General features: G+C 38.3%; 1 protein-coding gene across 1 annotated transcript; it reads left to right on the top strand.

The window, feature by feature from the left end:
• The first annotated feature begins 1,371 nt into the window (after nucleotides 1-1,371).
• LOC143861076 (nucleotide pyrophosphatase/phosphodiesterase-like) lies at nucleotides 1,372-9,587 on the top strand. The gene is made up of 12 exons (XM_077371967.1): nucleotides 1,372-1,688; nucleotides 2,302-2,393; nucleotides 3,487-3,559; nucleotides 4,591-4,710; nucleotides 5,207-5,299; nucleotides 5,385-5,514; nucleotides 5,650-5,731; nucleotides 7,400-7,532; nucleotides 7,766-7,971; nucleotides 8,088-8,213; nucleotides 8,303-8,612; nucleotides 9,282-9,587. Exons 1-12 carry the CDS (start codon nucleotides 1,515-1,517, stop codon nucleotides 9,585-9,587), a joined length of 1,845 nt encoding a protein of 614 aa, XP_077228082.1. The 5' UTR covers nucleotides 1,372-1,514.
• Nucleotides 9,588-24,648: the final 15,061 nt, after the last annotated feature.

Raw genomic sequence — 24,648 nt, 5'->3', positions numbered from 1 at the left:
CATTCTTCTTGTTTAAATATTACTTTTCATTATATGCTAAACTTGTTTCATTTCGTTGTTTTCGTTTTCTTTCCATGGAAAACTTTTAGGGCATGTTTGGCAGCCATGAAAGTGAGATTCGAGGTGGAGATGAGTGAAGAATGCATGTGATGGGCCTCGAAAACAGGAAAAAAATAAAAAACTAATTTTTTCTCTGTTTTCCAACCCCCATCACATGCCATCTTCACTCACCTCACTCTCAAATTTTCTCTCTCATCAGCCCTCTCTACCCCTGTTGATTGGGCCCACCATCTCTACCCAAACCCATCCATGAATTGGGTCCCACCATTTTACACCCATGATTCATTATTGTGCCCACCATTTTACCTCATCTTTTATTTGGTAGGTCCCACGATCTCCACACGCAAAGCCCACACATAAGGTGGGGCCCACCATTTTACTCATGCATTGTGCATACCATCTGCCAAGAATGCTAGTATACTTATAAAAGAAAATATTCATTTAATTCAATTACAATTATTGCACAAATATATTAAATATCTCTTAATCTTTGATTCAAGGGGAGTCTCTTATGAAGTTTGGGTGCTCAAATATCGAAGGCTAGCCCTTTTTTTTAATTGGGACAACCCCTCTAGTGTATTTATAAATTACTATTATTTTAGAATATAAATTTCACCAATATAAACTCGTGTTACAATTAGAACTTCCATGTACATTAAGCCATCGCATATGAACAATGAGAAACAAAACAATGCTTATAAATACCCCCACAAAGACACTCAAATGCACTGAACCTTTCTATGCTCTCTTCTTTGATCTTGAGAGTGGGTGCAGGTTAAGGTCTTAGGGGGTGAAGGATAAGGTAATTGGCTTTGGGATCTTCTTTTACAGATTTTGTTTTTCTTTCGTACCAAGCAAAAAATCTCACAATATAGCAACAGCCAAGCCGTTTTAGTTATGTAATTTATCTCATCATTTTGGTGAGTTAGGTAATAATCTTTTTTTTTCATCTTATGGGTTGGTGTGGGCATGGTTTTAAATTTCGGCAGAAACAGCCTCTCAACAAAGCGGGGGTAAGGCTGCGTACATCTAGCCCTCCCCAGACCTTGCAATGGTGGGAGCCTCATGCACTGGTTGGGACTGAAACAAAATTTTTTGAAATCTGAAATTTCAGACTTTTGGAAATTCAATTTTTTAAAAGATTTAGTATTTTTCCAAAATTTCGTAGGTAATAAAATATTGTTTTTTCTCTGTGGACCGGATTCCGACCGAAATTTCGGATTCGGCCGAGGCTAAAATTGATGCTGAAACTGAAATTTACAACCATGGGTGTGGGTTAAGGTCATAGGGGGTGTATAATAAGGTGGTTGGCTTTGACAGTGTTTTGTTTGTAGCTTCTTTTACTGATTTTTTTTTCTTTCCTACCAAGAAACTTTGTTCATCCTTTTTTTGATCTCGAGGTGGTGTAGGTTAAGGTCTTAGGGGGGTGTAGGATAAGGTGGCTGTCTGAAAAAATGGAGAAAGGATGGCAGATAATTTTGTGCTTGCTTTGCTTGGCTGTTGCAAGCTCGGGAGACCAAAATCTTATGGGTATACAGCCTTTGTCTAAGATTGCCATGCATAAGGCAGTAGTGCAAATTCAACACTCAGCGTACATTACAGCTAGTCCTGATGTTCTTGGCTTGAAGGTAAGATCTAGATACATTTAACTGGATTATGCTAACATGCACTTATTTATTTAGAAAATCGTTAAATAATTTTCTCTTAGTTAAGCATAAAATATATTTAGATTAAGATCACAATTTAGTCTCTAATGGAGGTCTTGAAAACTTTTGGGAAAGCAATTGGGCTTGAGAAATGATACATATGCTCACCCCACTCTTTTCTAATTAGTTGTTAGTTACCATTTTCAAAGAAGCTATCAATAAGCAACAAGTGTTTAGTATAAGGAAAGATCTCACTTTGGTATGCGCACCCCTCTCTCTTTTCTAATTAGCTATTACTATCAATAACCAAAAAGTGTTTAGTCTCTTTTCTAATTAGCTCATTAGGCATCGGCAATGACCATTTAATAAATAATAATTTGGTAAACCCGAGGTGGGTCAGGAGTGCACCTAAACACAGCATTATGCAAGGGGGAGATAAACTTATTTGTAGAACCTATTATTCAGAGAATAATGAAATCTAAAAGAAAGAACGACAAAAGAATGTAAAAAGAAAGAGAAACACGAGTGCTGAAGAATGAAATCCAAGAAACACAAGTGATACTTTTATATCTAAGCTTCTGTGATATGAATGCAGGGGGAAAATGCTAAATGGATAACAGTGGAATTTGGACGCCCCAATGCAACTGCAGATGATTGGTTGGCAGTGTTTTCACCTGCCAAATTCAAGTAATTCGTTCTTCTTCTAATTAAACTCAATATCTTAGTATCTCTGTCATTTTTTTAGAAGTATAGTGGGGGCCCAACTTCAAAGGATGGTCCAAACCGTTCATTTTCTGGGCCACAACATGAATACGCTGTACCCATTAGCGAGAGTTTTCCACTCAAGGACAATGATCGAGTCTTGGGTGGATATCGCTTCTAACAGTACCATGGGATGATCCTAACCCTCCGATCTATAAAGGTTTTTAAAATGCAGTCCCTCTACAGATCGGAGGGTTGGGTCATGCTCAATTATAAGGCAGACCCATAGCAATATGGACACATTTAGCATCATGATGTGGCCTACATGGTCTTAGTCCCATCACAAATGCATATCCCATGGTAAGATAAAGGACTACAAAAGCCCAAAAGTTTCATTTTGCTTGATGGAACCTTAAAAGGAGGCTTGATGGATCAAAGGGTCTACAATAATTTGATCAACGTGTTCTCAAGCACCATTTGGAAACACCTCTGTCCCACTCGAGTCAAGATCTTACACATGGCAATGTTAGGCCAATAAGTGGCTACCAGGAAGAGGCCTAAGAGCCCATCTTTTTTGGCATTCTCTTATTAGCAAATAAGGTTATTTTAAGTCAATCTTGCTTGTGAACGAATTATTGGGGCATCTTTCGAAGCCATTAACTATATCGTCTAAAGATAATAATGATTAATAACCTTATATGCATTGGCTCCCTTTTGATAGTTTGTTTGCCCTTCTTCTGATGTGCGAGGGGCTTGATTTTCTGTTTTCTTGTAGTATCTTTATTGATCTTTCTTAATATATCTGGTCGGGGTCCGCCTAACCCCAGCTTACCTATTTCAAAAAAAAAATAACCTTATATGCAAATAATTAAGTTTTAGAGGACCCCTTGATTAGCTATATTCTTTTGATGGAATCATAAGTTAAGCCCGTTCGTTTTGGATTTTGAGTCCAAAACTGATTATTGGACTCAAATTTGCACATTGAATTTGGATCCAATAACCATTTTTGGACTCAAAATCCAAAACGAAGAGGGCCTTAGTAGTTAAATTATTTAGCTGATCATGTTTATATTGGCAGTGCTTCTATATATATCCCGAGCATGGGAAATCCCAAGTATCTGACTCCATTATTATCTACCGCCCCGATTAAGGTATGAATTTTCTTGTGTTTATAAATGTTTTTAACTCGCAGATAGTTTCATTTTCATTTTTTTTGTAATAATTGATAGATCTATGACTAATGCTGCAATCGGGTAGGATCCGATCAGCCCATTGGGCTGGGTTAGGCCTTGTGGCAAGCAACGTAGGATCAAGCTTGGACCAACTATCAAAATGCGCCTGGAAACTTGGCCCAAGCTAACCTAAATTGGACTAGGGACCTTGGATTCCTAAAAGCGGTGTTGTAAGTGTATCGGGTTTCGCACTGATCAAGTTGAAGTTTTACCTCATAATCCGGTTGGAAATGAGTTTTTTTTTTTTTCTTTGAAATGATGAGAATTTATTCAATCAAAATCACCCAACCGAGATGGTCAGGGGAGCAAAGAGTACAAGGTTGGGAAAGAGAAAGAGTAGAGTACTTATGAATTTCAGGGCGAGAGAAAATCAAATAACTCTAGTGCCGATAGAGACACTCTTTTCTTGGCTAGTCGATCTGCCTCTTCAGCTTGTACTCGCCGACATAAGACGGTGTTGGAAGGAGATTTGTACTAGTAGGGATCATGAGGAGTCTGCAGTCCTGAGATGGAAGCTTCTGGAGCTGGGTGCCTAAAATTAAATTTTGATGGGTCTAGTTGGGGCAGTCCAGGTTGAGCAGGCATTGGAGGGCTTCTAAGGGATGAAAATGGCTCTACTAGGTGGGCTTTCTCGGGACCGATTGACACGAAAGACTCAAATGAGGTGGAGGTTAACAATCTTATAGTGGAAGGAGACTCTCTTAATGTCATCAGGTGACTTAAAGAGAGATCTCCTCCGTAAAGATTTCTAGAGTTCTTCGATGAGACATTTGGAGGGCCAATCAATCCAAGTTGGAACATGTCTCAAAATAGGGTTATTCCAACTCGTTTTCCATAAATAATAGCTCGACCAGACCCGGCCTGACCAGCCCAAGTTGGAACCTACTAGCCTTAAATTATACTTAAATTCTTTCTACAGTAACACATAACCTTGGATTCTATATTTTCAGTACAAATTCGCAACAAACTCTTCAAATTATGTACAAAATGGGAAAGGAACTCTGAAGTTCCGTCTAATCAATCAACGCTACGACTTTGCGTTCGGCTTATTTTCCGGCGGTCTCGAGAATGTAAGCTTCCTCATCTATCTCTTGCTGTTCTTCCCCAAATTCTGTATATTGAAATTTTTAATTTTTTTTTTTCTAAAAATGGGTATCTTTGTCATTTTGCCATTTTCCCAGACACTGAAAAGACATTTGGTTTTATTAAGATGGTAAAAGGAAAGAACTTGAGATGCTGGGAGTCACTGGAGCATGGAAAGCTCCAAAAAATAAGGAAAACTAATTTTAAGTAACTATTTTCTTTTAAAAAAGGTATTTTCTTTTCACTATTTTTGAGGGATTTACGATGCTCCCTCAGCTCCTTGTAACTCAAGTCTCTCCCTCTCCTTCCCTCTCTGGCCCCTCTCACTGTCTCACAAAATTGTGCCAACCATTATTCCATGGAATAAATTTTCATGGTTCTCAAGCATGGCTTTACATGTAAAAAAAATGGGGCATTTGTGGTAACAACACTTGTTTTGAAGTCTAAATATTTCTTACTGGCTTATATTCATGGAATTGACAGCCAAAGCTTGTGGCCATTTCCAACATTATAGCTTTTGCAAACCCAAAGGCTCCTCTTTATCCACGTCTTGCCCTTGGGAAGTCATGGGACGAAGTAAGTTATTTTTTTCTTTTGCTAAATTGGATGAAAATTTGGTGTATAAATGAGATAATGACAATATATAAGGTGATAAATGTAGATGACAGTGACTTGGACAAGCGATTATGATATTAGTGAGGCCATTCCTTTCGTTGAGTGGGGATTAAAGGGAGAAACTCAAATACTCTCCCCTGCAGGAACACTTACGTTCATACAAAGCAGCATGTGTGGTAAGTGCTCTCCTCTCTCTCTCTCTCTAGTACATTTAATTATAGATGTAATCGTGGGAGAATTTGAGTAATAATTAAATCTCTTTGTGAGAGTTTACTTAAGTTAACCTATGTATTCTCCGTTACTTTATACAGGTCCTCCAGCTCGAACGGTTGGCTGGCGAGAGCCTGGTTTTTTCCATACCAGCTTTTTGAAGAACTTGTGGCCTAATCTTGAGTATGTATTGATGACATTCATTCATAAATTTTTATTTTTTCTAATAGTTAGAGCTTTGATATGGTGGATCGAAACCTAGTTAGCAAAATCTAAGATGTTATCGGCATGGCCATTTGTTATGCCCACATGCACATGAGAGGAGTGGCTGTCCCACTCCTAAGGTCCTCCCTGCATGTCCTTGTATCATTTTTCAAAAAGTAAAATAAAAATGAGAACAGTAAAAATCGGTGGGTGAAAAATGGGTTTAGAACATCTTGTGTTATTAAAATCTGGTTAAAAACATATGTATATACAGTCAAAATTATAAAATACATGTCATTAAAATCTAAAGTCTATAAGATAGAGCTTTAAGTGGCTTGCCTTGCCCCAATTCTTAAGTTCCAACTTTGTGTAGTTTAGTATTTAGATTAATATACAGTATTTGTCAATTTACTAGTTAAAATGCCAAATGTCCCTAACACCAACATTAAATTCCAGCTAAAAAAATCATAGATTTTATTCAGGTTCTGAGCTTGGAAATCTCTTATATGTCATCAACATGAAAGTTCAATCATAAGAAAAAATAAGATAGAAAGGAAAAGAGGAAAAAGAAAAAATAAAAATCAAAGATAAGAGGTAGTCATCTTTCTTTCGAATGTCATTTTAGGAACTGATATCCCCCTTTCTTCCCTGGACCAACCTTTTCTAGTGTACATATGACTCCTCTTCTTACACTACAATGGTTGTCCGAGGAAGCTCGTGTTTCAATAATGGCACCTAACTCTTTACAGTTTTTAAAAATTGGTTGTTGAGAGCATTTTGGGAATTATAACTTTTGAAAGCTAATTAGAAAAGTGCAAAGCAAATTAGAAACATGTAAAGTGTGCAATGTCATTATTGAATCGGAGAAATTATATGGTGGCCGACCGTGTAGTAACAAGGGGCAGAGAGAGAGAAAATGCCACCCTTGATATTTGATCCAAGGAAAAGGAAAAAAAGGGGCATGTCTTGGATAAAAATCAAGGGAGGAGGGGTTTTCTCTCTCCGACCTTTACATGTAAAGGTCGGCCACCATATAAAATCTCATTGAATCGAGCTTGTGGGAACATCATTTTCCCAAAAAAAGAAAGAACTAATTTTATTATCCTAAGTTTTTTAAAGTTTCAGAAAGTTTTATTGAAAAAACATCAATAATACGTTTCTTGAGAAAAAAAATTAAACATATTAGAAAAGGGAAATGATAAATGCACCCCTTTTCATCACTTGCGACACAAAGCTGCATTGTACGTATCAATCAGGTCACTTCATTCCTTCAAATGTGAAGTACATCAGCCCCTTTGCAGTCATAGATACACTATAGCTGGGTGTCCCAAGTAATGTAAAAGGGCACATTTATCATTTCCCTTAGAAAAAGACGAAGTTTTGCTAAGATTGAAAATCAAATGATAGTTGAAGCACTTCAGATTTCTTATGGATTGTACATGAAATGTACTTAAAATAGAGGCATTAGAGGATTTCAAATTGTTTTGCAATGGAGGAAGTTGAAGATCTATGAGGAACCCAATCTGAGCACAGAGATTGTTGCCTGTCCAACTAACCCTAATAGAGTTAATTTGTATTGCCTGTCAAACTAACCCTAATAGAGTTAATTTGTAATCTGTCTTTAATTATATATATTCGACAATGCAGGTATACTTACAGGCTCGGTCATCGGTTATACGATGGTTCGTACATTTGGAGTACAGATTATTCTTTTAAAGCACCTCCTTTCCCCGGCCAAAATTCTTTACAACGAGTAATAATAGTCGGTGACACCGGAAAGGTGGGAGCCTCTCTCTTTAAGTTCAAACAGTGTTCTAATGCAATAGCTTACACCGAATATTCATGTATGCGAGCATTATAAACCGTCCGATCTTGATCCAAGATCACCATGGTTGAAATTGATTAGGTTCGATCTTGATCGGATGGTTTTGGATGATTGCTTTAGACCGGATCTTCGGTGTAAGGCCCTATGGTTGAAGTTGCTAACAAATTCTAAGCTCTCTATTTTCTCAGGCAGAACGTGATGGTTCTAATGAGTACCAAAACTATCAGCCAGGAGCTCTCAGGACCATAGACCAACTTAAAAAGGACTTGGACAACTATGACATAGTGTTTCATATTGGAGACATGCCATATTCAAATGGGTTTCTCTCTCAGTGGGACCAGTTCACAGAAATGGTGGAGCCCATTGCATCAAAAGTACCATACATGGTGGCAAGGTATATGAGCTTTCATTATGATTACTGAAAAGTGAACAAGCTATTCAAGGATTAAATAAGAATGTAGCTATAAGGATGTGTTATTCTAAAAATGAAATTCTTTGATCTTGTTTCAGTGGTAATCATGAACGTGATTGGCCGGACTCAGGATCCTTCTATCCTACTACAGATTCCGGTGGCGAATGTGGGGTGCCGGCCGAAACCATGTTCTATGTTCCCGCCGAAAATCGAGCCAAGTACTGGTAAGAAAATTGCAAAACATTTCCCTTCTGTAAGTGGGATTATTTCAGTATAAATCATTAAGTTAATGACATGGAAATTTCTTATACAGGTATCCTGCGGACTACGGTATGTTCCATTTTTGCATAGGAGACACTGAACATGATTGGAGAGAAGGATCTGAACAATACCAATTCATCGAGAAATGCCTCGCTAAAGCAGATAGGCAGAAGCAGCCATGGCTAATCTTTGCCGGTCATCGTGTTCTCGGTTACTCCTCCGCATTAGATTATGCTAAGCAGGGCTCCTTCGAAGAACCCATGGGAAGAAGTAGCCTGCAAAAACTATGGCAAAAATATAGAGTTGATATTGCTTTCTTCGGTCACGTCCACAGTTATGAGAGAACTTGTCCAATATATGAGGTAAGAATATGAATATCTATTCTGATCTCTTTATCATTCTATGAAGTTTTATTAACTTATTTTTTTTTTTGAGAAGGTAACTATTTCATTTCATCTTTAAAAATTTACAAAATGACACACGGGACAAGCTGTCCCTACACATGACAATCTGTCCCTGTGACTACAAAAAAAGGGAGACTATAATCTTATGTAATCCGATTGATATCGTTAAAAGAAATACTAGTATATTCTAGTCCCATACCATGCATGGTGCAAAATGATGGGCCCCACACCATCAAAACATGAGGTGTCAAATCGTGGGGTCCACTCTATAAAATTAGGGGTAAAATGGTGGGCCCCACCTTATGCATAGGTCCACAGGTTGTTGACCACACCCCATCAATGCTTGATGTGTAAATGATAGGCCTCATCCCATAAAAAAACATGAGGTGTAAAATAGTGGGCCCCACAATAAGCATGTGTTTGGGTAGAGATGGTGGGCCCACCAGATCAAAGTGTAAAATGGTGCCCCACCTGTGTACCCTGTCAAACCCAAAACATGAGGCGTAAAGAAAAGATTTTCCAATAAAATATTTTTTTGAAAGAAAGCAAATGATAATGGAAAGAAAATTATAGATAGATTGTATATTCTCTTCTGAAGGTTGCTCTGTTTTGTTTGTGGCATTGCAGAATATCTGTGTAAACTCAGAGGATAAAGATTTTTCTGGGATAGTTAATGGGACGATTCACGTGGTTACCGGCGGTGGAGGAAGCCACCTTTCGAAATTTTCCCTCTACAAACCGGATTGGAGCTTGTCCCGGGATCGCGACTTTGGATTTGTGAAGTTGACAGCCTTTAACCACAGCTCGTTGCTATTTGAATACAAGAGGAGCAACGATGGGGAGGTGTATGATTCCTTCACCATCACCAGAGAATACAAAGATGTGCTTGCTTGTACTAAAGATAGCTGCCCGCCAACTACTTTGGCTCAATAAGAACCTTGTATTACTCAACGGTCTTCGTGATGAGGATCGTGAAGCTACTTTAGTTTCCTGTTATTTTATTTTCATGTTATTTAGATTTAGGGATTTTATTTCCATGTTATTTTATTTTCTTGTTATTTCAAATGCCGGGCCTCATGTGATGGACTTTTAGTTTTGGAATAATATTAATTAGATATTGTCTCCTAGTATTTTTCTCCCTCTCTCTCTCTCTCTCTCTCTCTGATTCCCTTTTGTTCTTGTTCTTCTCTTCTTTCCCTCTTCTCCTAGTCTGCATCAAAGTGGTATCAGAGCTTCAACCAAATATCATTGCAGAGTCCATCACACATAGAGGTATTTTCAGCTGAAAGTTTCTTTCATTTTCTCAGGTTTTATCGTAGAAACTGCCCAGAAACCAGTCCCCACCATCCTTTAATACAACCCAAATCAACTCAACTTCCCAGGCATGCACTAAAGTGGTATCAGAGCGAAGGATCCAAATCAAATCAGATTGTCATGTTCAAACCGCCCCTTCTTCACATCTTTGCAAACCAGTACCTTCTCCCTTTGCCACCGTCAACCTAAAACTAGCTTTATGATTTTGTGCTAACCGATCATCATCTTACCCTTGCAATTGTTGGATTTTGTTCCAATAAATGAGTTTCAAATCTTCTATTAAATTTTGAACATGTATCTAATAATGATGAACATTGTATATAGAGATTCATGCACGATTCTTTGAATTAGGATTCATGAATGGCTCTATATTTATTGAAACATTAAATGTTAGAAGTTTAAATGAAAGTGGAAATTCATGCATGTCTCTTAAGGACTTGGAATTTATGGAGAGTCATCTAGAGATTCATGCATGACCTTTATGATTAAGGATTCATGTATGACTCTTAGAAGACTCACCTATAAATACATGAATCCATTAATGGTCACCTTTAATGGGTTTCCTTTGGGTTGCTACTTGAACTTTATAAATAGAGCCCTCATTCTAGAAACCAAGAAAGGAAACTACTCTAGAGCCTCTCAAGAAAAATAGAAAGTATTCAATAGAGAGCTTGCCTTATAGGATTGTTGAGTGGTGCATTACAATAAACCATTCTCCTGCTGTTCCTGGAGGTAGTTCGGTCGTGTGATCCATGCACTGGAGTTGGGCCGAATAACACTTTAAGGTGCGCGTTCAAGGACGTACGGCAGTATCACAATCAAAATCATTATTAATCCATCCTCCATTCAAGTCAGTAAAATTTTATATTTTTGCACTGTTTTTCATTAGCAGATCCATTGTTTTCAACCGCTTGCTCCAACAATCTTAAAGTGTTATTCGTTGGAAAGCAATGGATGCTTCTACTATGGGTTTTAGCAACTTGAAATTGAAAATATTCAATGGTTCTAATTTCAATGCTTGGCGCCGAAAAGTTATTTTTGGCATGCAATTGCTTAAAATTTATTATATTGTGACCGACGCCAAACCTACATTTGGTGAGGATGATGCTGCCGAAGATGCCCAATGGGAGTGTGGCAATGACTTCTGCAAGAGCTATTTGCTAAATAGCCTTTCCAACCACCTAGCAGATGTCTACACTCAAAAGGAGTCTGCTAAGGAGATTTGGGATGGTTTGGTCCAGCAGTACCGAGATGATGAGAAGCTCTCTAAAACCCACCTTATCGACAAATTTCTTGACATGAAATTTGAAGATGACAAGGAGGTTTACCTCAAGTTAAGGAGTTGGAGAAACTCGTTCAGAAATTGAAAGACGAGAAGGTGGAGCTCGACAGCGTCTTTGTCGCTGGAGCAATTGTAAATAAGTTGCCTCCATCTTGGTTGTTTTTCTCTACTGAAATGCACCGCAGAAAGAAGCAAGTGCCACTTTCTAATTTGAAGAGTTTCATCAGGATTGAGGATGAAGTAAGGATTCGTTCCAAAAATGAATTACTTGCCAATCAAAAGGCAACTGCAAACTTGGTAGTTCAGAATACTGGTGAAAGCTAGAAGAAGAAGAAAACCAAGTTCTAGAAGAAAAAGGCGGTAGATCAGAAGTCTAACCTAAATGTTTAGAAGAAAACTTTCAAGAAGAAGGGAAACTGCTTCAACTGTGGAAAGCCTGGCCACTATGCTAGTGACTACAAGGCACAAAAGAAAGAGTCTAAAGCTGTAGTGAAGAATTTTGTGACAATGCTCTCGAAGACTATGGGTCCTTCTAATGTTACAGACTGGTGGCTAGACACAGGTGCTACATGTCATGTCTGTGCCAACAAGTCCCTATTATCTACCTACACTGCACGATCAGAATCAGTGGCTATGGCGAACCGATCTTCAGTTGCTGTTCTTGGAGTCGGAACCGTGGTAGTGGAGCTCACATGTGGCAAAACTCTTACACTGAAAGATGTGAAGCATGTTCCTTCAATCGCCAAGAATCTAGTATTTGGGAGTCTACTCTGTGATGCTGGAATGCGTCTGGATTTTCAAGGCGGTAAGGCGGTGCTTTCCTTTAAAAACTTGTACTTTGGCAATGCATACAAGACTAATGGTATGTTTAAAATGAGCGTTGTAACTCATGCCCCTGAATTAAATGAAGTTTATGTTTCTGCTTACTCCTTTGAATTGTGGCACAATAGGCTAGGTCATGTCAACTACAGAAAGTTGCATGACATATGTAAACAAGGTATTCTACCCAACTGTGGGGGTGAGAAACCAGACAAATGTGAGGTCTGTGCACAGGCCAAGATCACAAGGAAGCCTTTTCCCAGTGTTACAAGGAGTACAGAGGTGTTGGACCTAATCCACTCTGACACATGCGACTTCAAGAGTTTTGTTACAAGAGGTGGCATGAAGTACTTTATCACCTTCATCGACGATTGAACAAGGTTCTGTCATGTCTATCTACTGAAGTCCAAAGATGAGGCTTTCAATAAGTTTATTGAGTTTCGAACTCGAGTCGAGAAGCAGTTGGGATGTTTAGTCAAAAGACTTCGAAGCGACAAAGGAGGTGAATTCCGCTCTAAAGATGTTGAGGCGTACTTCAAAGAATATGGGATTGTCGCTGAAACGACTGCCCCTTATTCTCCTCAGTAAAATGGGATAGCAGAAAGGAAGAACCGGACTTTGACCGAGATGGTGAATTCTATGCTTCTGACGTCTGGACTTCCAACCTGTTATTGGGGTGAGGTGCTTCTTATGGTTAACTTCATCTTGAACAGAGTTCCTTATGCCAAGACAAAGATCTCTCCGCATGAACTTTGGTTTGGGTATCCACCATCTTTGGGAATGCTCAAAGTGTGGGGGTGTCTGGCTTATGTTTGAGTGCTAAATGTTAGAAGGCCAAAGCTTGGAGCCAAGACAAACAAGTGCGTTTTTCTTAGATATGCTATGGACAGTGATGCCTGTAGATTTCTCGATATCAGCACCAACTCTATCATTGAAGCTCGAGATACTGAATTCTTTGAACACAAGTTCATCAAGGAAAAGGCAATACCTTTAAAAGACTCACCTGAGAATGCTAGAGAAGTGGTTCAAGTTGAAGCTAACTTCGAGGCTCCTCCTGCTCCTCTCTCTACCTCTCAGGAAAATGAAGTCTATGATGAACCTGTTGATGTTCCTGTGGAAGAAGCTTATGAGCCAAGGCCTAAATGACAAAGGAAGCCCACGTCCTTTGGTGATGACTTTATCACCTATAATGTTGAGAGTGATCCTCAAACGTTTGAGGAAGCTATGCAATCCAGAGATGCACTATTTTGGAAAGAACCCGTGGAAGACGAAATGAGCTCTTTGAAGCACAACAATACTTGGAGTCAGAGATTTTTGTTTTGGTAAGTGCTGGAGATGAGGCTAAGTAGCTCAAAGATCTTTTGCTAGATCTTCCGCTAAGAAAATTGTGTTTGTCAGCAATTATTATCTTTTGTGATAATCAAGCGGCCAACACTATTGCAGAAAACGAACTCTTCAACGGAAGAAAAATGACTCTTCGTCTGAAGCACTGCTATCTATATGATCTGATAAGTCGAGGAATCATTGCAGTGATTGATGTTCGATCATCAGAGAATGTTGTTGATCCTATGACAAAAGGTTTAAAAAGGGAATTGGTCCTGCAGACATCCTCCAGAATGGGACTTATGTCCATTTGAGGTATGACAATTTGCATTTGAATTATGATAATTTGCATCTGGGAATGGTCATTTGTGTTTATATCTACCATTGAAATGACATTTATGGTTCAAAGACTTGTCTACCTAATTATGTCATTCATGGTTCAAAGAATAAAACACAAGTAGACTGATTCATGTTTGATTGCATTTGTTACATAAAGGACTAAGTGCATGTGTTGCACAAAGGTCTAATTGCATGTGTTGCAAAAAGGTCTATATGCATTTGTTGCAGAAATAATATCTTACTTATCGGAATGGGTCTCATGCCTAGGTAATCTATTTGTATTTGTATCTACCATTCAACTATATTAGTGGTTCAAAGCTTAGTCTACCATCAAATATAGTTCATGGTTGTTCAAAGAATGAAATATAAATGGATTTGTTTTGGTGCACTTTAATATAAATTGTTTGAGACCATTCATGTGTTAGTGCACTTAACCTGTCGGAATAGAGGACAACTATAAGCCTTAATGAGCCCAAAGCACTTTGTGTGTGGGATGCATGACAGGTGCATGCCTTGAAGGACCCACCTATGTATGGGTAGAGGCATATCACCTCTTATGTGGTCTGAGCAGGCAAGACTGTTAGAGCCCATGCAGAAATATGAATGAGTTGAGGTTGGCATTATTGCCTTAATGAGTCATGAGTATTGTGGATACTCTGAGGAGCTCACCTATGTACGGGCGGAGAGTTGCCATCTCCTATGTAATCTGAAGGATTGCTAGAGCCCACACAGAAACCAGTCATGATAAAGAGGTTGGCTTTTATGCCTTAATGTGGTCCGAAGTACTACGGGTACTGGGTGTTTGATAGGAACACACTAAAGGACACACCTATGTTAGGGTGGAGACTATGTGTCTTCTATGGAGCTGGCAAACTCCTAGAGCCCTCGCAGAACCAGGACGAGCACTGTATGTGCTATTTATTTCAGGCAAGTTTGTGAGTAGTGTGATAGTTCAAGGCTTGGTCCACTATGCATACATACTCTAGATCTAGTCATGTGTGATTACTGAAAAGTAGAAAGGTGCTGGTTCAAGGCTAAGTCCACCATGTACTTAAACTACAATTCAGATAATCTATTTGGGAATTCAAGTCGTCGGACATTTTCATTATGCACAATGTGACTAGTGCTCTCTAATACTTGGTTGATAAGTTTGAAACTTGTGGAGGATTGTTGGATTTTGTTCCAATAAATGAGTTTCAAATCTTCTATTAAATCTTGAACATGTATCTAATAATGATGAACATTGTATATAGAGATTCATGCACGATTCTTTGAATTAGGATTCATGTATGGCTCTATATTTATTGAAACATTAAATGTTAGAAGTTTCAATGAATGTGGAGATTCATGCATGTCTCTTAATGACTTTGAATTTATGGAGAGTCATCTAGAGATTCATGCATGACCTTTATGATTAAGGATTTATGTATGACTCTTAGAAGACTCACCTATAAATACATGAATCCATTAATGGTCACCTTTAATGGGTGTCCATTGGGTTACTACTTGAACTCTATAAATAGAGCCCTCATTCTAGCATCTAGAGAAACCAAGAAAGGAAACTACTCTAGAGCCTCTCAAGAAAAAATAGAAAGTATTCAATAGAGAGCTTACCTTATAGGATTGTTGAATGGTGAGTTGGGTCGAATAACACTTTAAGGTGGGCGTTCAAGTAAGTACGGCAGTATTGCAATCAAGATCGTTATTAATCCATCCTCCATTCAAGTCAGTATAATTTTATATTTTTGCACTGTTTTTCATTAGCAGATCCATTGTTTTCAACTGCTTGCTCCAACAGCAATCCCATCTCTCTCAACCCACAGTCCTTAAAAAGAAAAAAAAAAAAACTTTAGCCCTCCACCTTGGTTCAATCCAACTGAAAGCCTTGTCTGCTTCATCATTGCGCCGCCACCACCATCACGAAACCAGCCCCTTTTCCGGTTTCAATCTTTCCGCAGCCCGTGTGCAACTCCACGCTCAGCTACCTCCATCAACACCTTCCCCAATCCTTGAACCCATTCTCAAATCCAACCGATCAACTGTCCCTTGCAACCCAGTTTGTATCAACCGATTTCCATCACCCATCTTTCCCTTAAAACAGTCCCAAGGTGTCACCGATCATATCCCTTTTCACCACCCTATATTTTAGGATCCGAAAGGCCACCCAAAACACCTTATCAACTGACCCTAACCCTCCCCTTTTCCTTGCTCAACTGCACCCAGAATCAACAAAGGGCTTGAAACCTTCACAAACTAGCTACATCTACACCCACCTAAAAGTAGTTCCCCAAACCTCTCTGTTTCCTACAGCACAACTAGCCATATCTTCATCATCGTGAACCAGTAAGCACCAGTAACTCTATTATTAAGTGACCGATGATTATTGGTGGAGTTCAAATCAAAGGCTTGGCAGCTAGGCCAAACCACTAATATTGAAGCTTGTCCAAGAAGTAAGCGGCTTGCAACTCTCTTGAAAGTGGTCCAGTTCCATTCCAATATATACACATATGGCAGCACCAATCACAACAATACCATTAACATGTGCATTATAAGAAGATCTGCTATACTACTTTGTAGATCAACTTATTTCCATATGTAGGTACAGTTTACAAATGCCCGGGGAATGGGATTAGAAGCAATTCAATACAGCAATATGCATGGCCCACAATGGACTTAGCAATAGAGAAAGAGCATGAGTTCGGTAACCAAATTCAAGAAATTAAATCGTTGGCACAGAAAGTTGTCTGGCAGAACACTAAAGTCCTACTATTTCAAGGTTGGCTGAACAATTAGTATTACAATCAATTACCTCAGAGAATTGAATCTCCAACCAGAAATGAGATAGTCTTTCACAGGACTTTAGAAAAGCATCATGCGTTCGAGTGCCATTCACTAATAATATTGAACAGAGCAGATACTTACAGAGAAAATCTATAGGGGAAGAATGTCATAAGATCTTCATGTCTTATTGGAAACTCATCTTGCCTATAAATGGAGATCGATTCACCTTCTTTCTAGCAACCCGATGGTAGAGCAGGGCAGCACTTGCAACTTATTGAATGGCTCAGCTTCCTTGACCGACCAAGCAAAGAAATGCTAGGTCAGAACTTCTAGATTTAAAACCTTGTCTTCAACAAGGAATTAATGGTGGAATTGGAAAACAGGAAGTTGCTAAAACCCTCCCATCTCCATAAAAGTGACCAATGGCTCTTCCAAGAACCCCGAGCTCCGTTTGGTTGCAGTAAAAAAATTGTCCTAGGAAGTTTTAGTAAAATTTTCATCCCATCCCATGTTTGGTTGCTTTTTAGCACTAGAATTTTTTTAATCCCACTCTTGTAATGATTGTCTTTTCATCCCATCCAAAAATAATCCAGGAACCAAAATAATCCCACGAACAAAATAAGCTTGAGAACAAGGTTTAAAATTTCAGTTTCAGTAACCGTTTCGGATCCCACCAAAAACCGAAATTTCGGATTTCGCCGAAATTTGGTAATTTGGTTCCAAATTCCGGACTCAAATTTCGAAATCTCGGATAGAAATTCTGAAATTTTGTAACACTTTTTTTAAAAAAATAAATAATGTCATTAAACCAAAATTTTGGATTTCAGTCCGAAATTGCTGTCCGAAATTTGGTAAAGGGTGAAAAATGGAATTTCGGAAAATTCCGGTTTCGGTCGCCACCTGTAACCGAAATTTCAGTCCGAATCGGAATTCGGTCGAAATTTTAAACCATGCTTGAGAAGAATTTTTTTCTTCCCAACAGTTCAAGCAACCAAACAAATTTTTTTTTCCTACCATAGTCCAGTCAACCAAACATGGGATTTTTATTTTACTAGAATTCTTCTAGGACTTTTTTTTTCCCACCAATCTCTTTGGATTTTTTTCTCCCACATAAATCCCGGAACCAAAAAAAACCCGGCAACCAAACAGTAACTTAGTTAAAGAGAAAAACAATGGACTTATATAATGCCTTCAATGTAAAAAGACTTAGACACCCATCTCTAAAGTAAAAATGACTAAAGTACGCTATTAACCATGACTAAGAACAAAGTAAACCTAGTCTAACAAGCAAACATCAGAAGGTGTAAAGACTCCTAGAAGGTGTAAAGACTCCTAGGGGATGCTCCTGCATCACATACCTTGAGATAAGAGTCACTGAGCCTCCCCATCTCCATATCCTGAGAGGACCCGAGTTGGGTGAATCAACCACACACCCATGGCATACCTTGAGGTAAGAGTCACTGACCCTACCCATCTCCGTACCTCGGGACGACCCGAGTTGGGTGAATTGACCATACACCCATTGCATACCGTGACGTAAGTGTCAATCTCTGTACCTCGGGACGACCCGAGTTGGATGGATCGACCATACACCCAAAGCATACCTTGAGGTAAGTAAAAGTCAATGACCCTAGTCATCTCCGAACCTAGGGACGACCTGAGTCGGACGGATCGACCATACACCCAAGGCATACCTTGAGGTAAGAGTCACTGACTCTGGCTGACTTATTCAAGTCAGCACTCATCTAATCGAGCTTTTAAGCCAACCTGGTAGGGTATGCATCGGAAAAACACCTAGTTCGAGCCATGAGCTCGGCCAGAACTTTTGTTGCAATGGATCTTTGGATCTTCTAAAGCCCTAGCAATCTGGGCTTGGAAGTATGTGATGAGACACTTTCGGACTCAAACCTAACCACCCTCCGGAGGGTGGCCTGGCCAACTCCGAACTGATCACCTGGAGGATGATCAGCTTACACGCACAAAGCGCAGATGATTTTTTGGGAAGTACCTCTATAGATCGGAGGCTTAGGATCACCCTGTGGAAATGATTTTTGGGGCACAACCTTTTTACATTGTGGCCCAACAAATGGATGGTTTGGATCATCATATGGAGGGGGATGTACCGTACTTTTTAAAAATCACATGTTTGCACAGCCACCCATCATATAATTTCTCATTTGATAATTTCACCCATTGTATGGACTGGACGTACCGTAGTTTCGCAGGTGATCTTTTCCATTTCGTTAATACGGCTGTTCTTGGACTCCCTTTCGAGTGAACTAAGCAGAATGATAAACTGAATTTTCTTTTTAAATTTAACATTAATTTTTTGGTAATGTTGGTTGATGAAAATGATCCATGTAGAGGAACCCAACTAGAACTAGGATTAGAGCCGGGTAGATTACTTTTACCTTCTTCATGATTTTTTTCTAAAGGATTCATTTCTCCGACCCCAACTAGTCTGGGGCAAAGGCTTTGTTGAGTTGAATTGAGTTGAGTTGGTTGATGATTTTTGGGTGCCAATGATAATTAACTCTGTATGATGAAATTGGAATATCTAATAGTGTGATATAGTTTCTAATTTTATTGTAACTTGCTTTTGAATTTTTTTTTATTTAAATTGTTAAAGGATTTTGTACATGCTTAAACTTCTTCATACACTTGCACGTTCGGGCACTTTTTACCATGAATATCTTTTCCAAGAATATTTGCTTACCCAATGGTGAGGGAAGGTCGGAGAAACAAATTTATCATGAAAAATAAATTCATGGTTGTCAGACGTGGCCAGGGTTTGTTTATTTCATGGAATATTCGTGACCCCTACTGCAAAATAGGAGCCGAGGAGCAAGGGGGAGAGGCTAGAGAAGAGCATAACTGGAGTGAGCATGGGAAAAATCCCCTTCTCAGAATCAATATCCAAAGGCACTGTTTAAAATATTAGTCATGCCCTTTGGATAACTATCCCCACTCATGCCCTCTGAGTTGAGTGAGTTCTATCGCTCTCCGGCTCTCCCACATCCACGAAAAAAAAAAAAAATCACGGTTGCCAAATGTGGCCTTAGGCACTGTTTATAATATTAAACTTGGCCTTTGGATTTTGAAAACTGATTGGGAGTCAAAAACTAATTATTGGATTCAAAATGAAGGCCTTGTTTGCTTCATATTTACATGTGACTCCAAAACTGATTATCACTCAAAATTAAACTTGAATTTGAGTAATAATCAGTTTGGACTCACAATTAGTTCTCAAAATCCAAAATAAATAGGGCCCATTGCTTAGATAATATGGTTTTGTTCCTTTCTTGATTCTAAATATTTTGATTTCTGTATCAGATTCCTCATCTTCATAGGATATTCCTGTGAAGATATCCTATGAAGATGTTAGGATCTAATCCAGGCCCTTAGTGGCCTCACCAAATATCTATGGCTGAGATCTATCCTGGCCATGCGATATTAAAACCATATGAAGTTTGATGAAAAAAACTTCTTGTGAAAGGTATCACGTAAGAGGCATGAACGAAAAAGGAGAGCTTACAGAGGTGTGATGAGGAGTCTCTTCCCCCAACCCCGAACCTCTATATGTAAGCTTCCTCCTCCTCATGCATGACACTTGTGATTCTCATCTCCTTGCAATCCCGTCAATTAGAGAAGAGAAACCATCCGGCTCAATTATTGATAGAGTGAATAGATCTGTCATTTCTTGAAGTCTCTCTTCTGATTCAAAATCGTTCCCCCTCACCGATGGGTTGATACTGAAGTTTTCTTGAGGAAAATAGGTGAGAAGAAAGACTTGGCCTCACACAAAAATTCTTCTCATCCACTCTTACAATAAAGAGGCAAGAAAAGTGGCTCTTCTTCCTACAATTATTCTTCTCCTCATCTCTACAAGTAAGAAACTATACACTCTCCACAAGACTCTATCTTACTCTTCTTTTTTTTTTTACTATTTGTTTCTTTATTTTCTATTCGGATTTTACGCATCGGGCCGGGCAACGACACCCTCATGATATGTATGCATAGCCTTTTCAACTCACCTCACTTCTCCATCATTTGTGACAATCCACCATCAATGATCGTGCTAGAATAGGTTAGATTTGTGAGGTTAGATTTGATGAGAGACATACACTTGGGCTTTCGTAATTATCAAGAATAATGATCGATTGAAAATCTCTAATTTTTCAGATCGTATCGACGAATCGCAAGATTGGGAAAGCTCTCTCTTTTATTATTTTACAGTTTTCTTATTTTATTTATTAGATCCATATAGAAATTTTAAGTAGATCGATATTCACATAAGTAATAATTAGAATTTATTTATTTACATCATTATTTTCTCTTGATTATTGCTTCATATATTGATGATTAATGGATCATATGCATGCTTAATCACTTGTAAAACCACATATATATTTTGGTTAATATATTTCTTAGAAATATTTACTTGATTTAAGTGTGATTGTTACGCAATAATCTATTTTATTTCACATTAACCTACAAACACATATTTTGTCATTATACGCTCTGGTAATTTAATTAGTTCAATACTAATTATTTATTTTAATTTAGTTAACCGACCGACTATTTAGTATAATATTTATTATTTATTTGAATATTATTTTTGATTAACTTATCTATAATATATTTTAAAAAATCATGGAATATTTCATTATCCAGTGTACCAGAGGGGTAGACAGGCAGGAGAGAAAGTGAGATTTGACGGGTGATGACTCAAGATCATGCATTAGGTGGGACCCACCATTTACCTCAGATTTTGATGTGGAGGGTCCAACTATCTCCACCCATGCCCCCACATAAGGCATGGCCCACCTTTTACACCTCATGTTTTGATGGGGTGAGACAGATTATTTTACAACCATGCATAGCATTGGCCAAGAATGCTACTATATTTATTTATAAACATGTTCAATTAATTCCATTACAATTGAATGCTTTTATATTTTTAAAAGTAGAGATTTTATATGGTGCAAGCCTGTACAGTGCTCCAGTATTGTATTTTTTTTATGAGTCTCCAGTATTGTATTACTGGACATGCGACACCATAGGGTGATCCGAACCGTTCATTTCATGGGCTACAACATAAATAGTCCCCTTTTTTTATAAACATGCGCTCAACTTGTATTTAAAGGACTTTAAGAGCTTTTTGAGAACCGTAATATTCCTATGACAGCCCTTCAAATACTACACTATCAAAACATTGGAGCGCAGAAATCATTTCCCTTTTTCTAATGGCAACAAATTTCATTGAGAAGCACAAAACTGCAACAAAAGAGCCTAATCAAGGTGACCATGTTTCCATAATTCATAGTCTAAGACAATTACCAATAATCAAATATAAAAATCAATGAAAAAAAAAAAAAAAACAGACCTTGCTACCAACCGGTTTACCACCTTCTTCCTCTCCAAGGTCGCGGTATTGGAATCCTTTTTCATTCCCTTCCTACAATTCCACCAATCCATATATGACCATCTGATCACATTGGCCTACAAATCCTAAATTTGGAAGGAGGAATCCGCCAGATTTGCTTATTTTTCTTGGTTGCCTACAAAAACTACAGTCTTGGATACCCATTAAACATAGTGGCTACAAATCCTATTTACGGAAGGTGAATTCAGCCAGATTTGCTTCTTTTTTCTCGGTTGCCATAAGTCATGGATTATTGATGAGATCTAGTGTTTTCTAAACCGATTTCCTACCTTTTCTTATCTACCTTCCTTTCTCCATTCTTTCATCACGCGCATCCTGATTTTAAGGAATTTATGCCTTATGAAACGAAATGTTCCTCAGTCAGAAAAGTTCTACGGTGGTTTTTTCAACATGGGAAACGATTAGATATTATAGCTTGGCTGGCCATCATTGAAAAAAAGATTGATTGTTCTTATAAATTAAGGGCAGTGGTTAAGGAGCATTTAAAGCACCTATTTTCATGCACCCCCACGCTTAGGGCTGTGCATTCGGTTATAACCAAACCGATTTTGCTGAAAATAAACCGAAAATTTTCGGTCATCTAAAAAAGGTAACTGAAACCGTAACCGAAATATACACTAACCGAACCGAACCGAAACCGAAACAAGAATTCAGTTGTTCGGTTACTTCGGTTATAACCGAAATGCATTTCCCCATTGAATCTGTAAAATCGATTAAATCTGTAAAAAAAAACAGGAGAGAAGAACTGCAGAAGGAGGAGAGGGTTTTTGGAGTCCTACCGGGAGCCGGAGAAGAGGAGGAGGAGGAGATCCCACCAGAGAAGAGGAGGTGGAGCCATGGAGGAGATGCCACCGGAGAAGGAAGAGGAGGAGATCACACTGCCCGCCGGAGAAGGAGGAGTCATCGGAAGGAACTCAAAAGCGTTGTTTGGGCAAAAATAAAAGTGGAAAACCTCAAAACTCTAGAAAGTAAATGCCCAAAGAAAACTAGAAAATCTGAAAAGGGGGTGTTTTGAGTCTTTTGACTGTTTGTTTATCAAAATCACTAGAAAACCCCTTTAAGTCTTTTAAGTTTCCACCCTTAATACTTTGTCTTTTCCTGGGAATGATGTTTCCCTCCCCTGTCATACGAACTTGAAAATTTGAAATTGACAACCCATGGTTTTAATGAAAACCAGCCCAGGGTTTTAAGGAAACCACGTGGTTTTGCTCAAAAGTAGTCCAAAAGCTGTTGGTTTTAATGAAAACCAGCCCATAACATGGTTTTAGTCAAAAGTAGTCAAAAGCTGTTGAAAGGTAATGATGAGTGATACATTTTTTAATTCACTAAAAAACAAATGAGCATAGGAAGGGAAAAGATGGGGACAAATAAAATAGCATATGGCAATCCTCCCCATTCGGTTTTTCGGTTCTAACCGAATTATTTTAATAAAAACTGACACCGAAAACGAGAACCGAAATTTATTAGTAATAGAAACCGAAACCGAACCGAATTACCATTTAATCGAACCGAAATAACCGACTGAATTCGGTTCGGTCGGTTATTTCGGTTATAACCGTATAGTGAATAGCCCTACCCACGCTTATATCCTCAAACACATTTATTACTGGAGCAACGATTGTAATCGAGACTTTATTTCCATAATTACAATTTCAACAAAAGAGGCTTGGGTTTGGTTTTTACAAGAATAACCCTATCTCATAAAAGATAATAGCCAACGTACCTTAACCCATTTTCCATGAGATTGAAATATTTTATTATTTTATATGAGATAAGTTTATTTTTGTCATTCTCATGAGATAGTATCTTTTGTCATTTTTATGAGATAGTGTATTCTGTTCATAGGATCAATGATCCTAACCTCCAATCTATGCATTTTTTTATATTGTGGTGTCCATTTTAAACTTCCTCAAATCAAAGGGTTAAGATCATTCTATGGAGAAGATTTTACGGGCCCACACTATCTACATTAGGGCCCAACAAATGAATGGTTGGATCACCCACGCAAACAATGTCGGCACACGTATTTTTTTCATTTGTTGGGGATGTGCCTAGAAAATATTTTTCAATCCTAACCCCCGATCTATGTAGTTTTTTTATATGGAGAAGATTTTGATCCTTCCTCAAATCAACTAGGTTAAGATCATTCTATGGAGAAGATTTTATTAGAGAATAAAATTAGATATGAATTAGAGAATAAAATCAAGGCCCAACAAAATGAATGGTTGGATCACCAAAAAAAATGCGGCCACCAGTATTTTTTTCGAGTTGCACGTACGTGCAGAGCCGTCCACCATATAAATTGTGTTGCATTAGATAGGTCTTTTTATTATTTTCCAATAAATTAAAACTCAAAATCCATGGGAAAGTGTGTTAAAACTCATATTTTATCTTAGGGGATGGTTTCACACTTATTGATAGAAAGAGTGAAAGATTAACAAAAGTTACTTGGCAAAAAAAAGTTACCTGGCTAACTTTTCTTTCTCCATTAAAGGAATGGGGACGGAGAGAAATAGAGGGAACTGGGAAGGAGAGATCGAGATTGAGAGAAGAAGCCCAAAAATGGTGATAGAATTGCTAAAATTGTGGAACTAAATCTCTAAAATCTTGCAATTTTGGAAAGAGAGAAGAATTTTAAGTTGCTGATTTTAAGGGTTTAGTATTTAGAGTTTGGAATGGAAAAAGGGTTA

The sequence above is a fragment of the Tasmannia lanceolata genome, unplaced genomic scaffold (assembly GCF_043159265.1).
Source record: "Tasmannia lanceolata isolate RefF3 unplaced genomic scaffold, GAP_Taslan_0.1 ptg000037l, whole genome shotgun sequence".
Lineage (NCBI taxonomy): Eukaryota > Viridiplantae > Streptophyta > Magnoliopsida > Canellales > Winteraceae > Tasmannia > Tasmannia lanceolata.
The sequence above is the reverse complement of the archived record's forward strand: the minus strand, read 5'-3'. Positions and strand labels throughout refer to the sequence as shown.

Excerpts from the sequence above, each read along its gene's own strand:
- LOC143861076 (XM_077371967.1), top strand. The coding sequence starts at position 1,515 with ATGGAGAAAGGATGGCAGATAATTTTGTGCTTGCTTTGCTTGGCTGTT. Across the intron at positions 1,689-2,301 it reads CTGATGTTCTTGGCTTGAAG|GGGGAAAATGCTAAATGGAT; the intron begins GTAAGATCTAGA and ends ATATGAATGCAG. Across the intron at positions 7,972-8,087 it reads GTACCATACATGGTGGCAAG|TGGTAATCATGAACGTGATT; the intron begins GTATATGAGCTT and ends ATCTTGTTTCAG.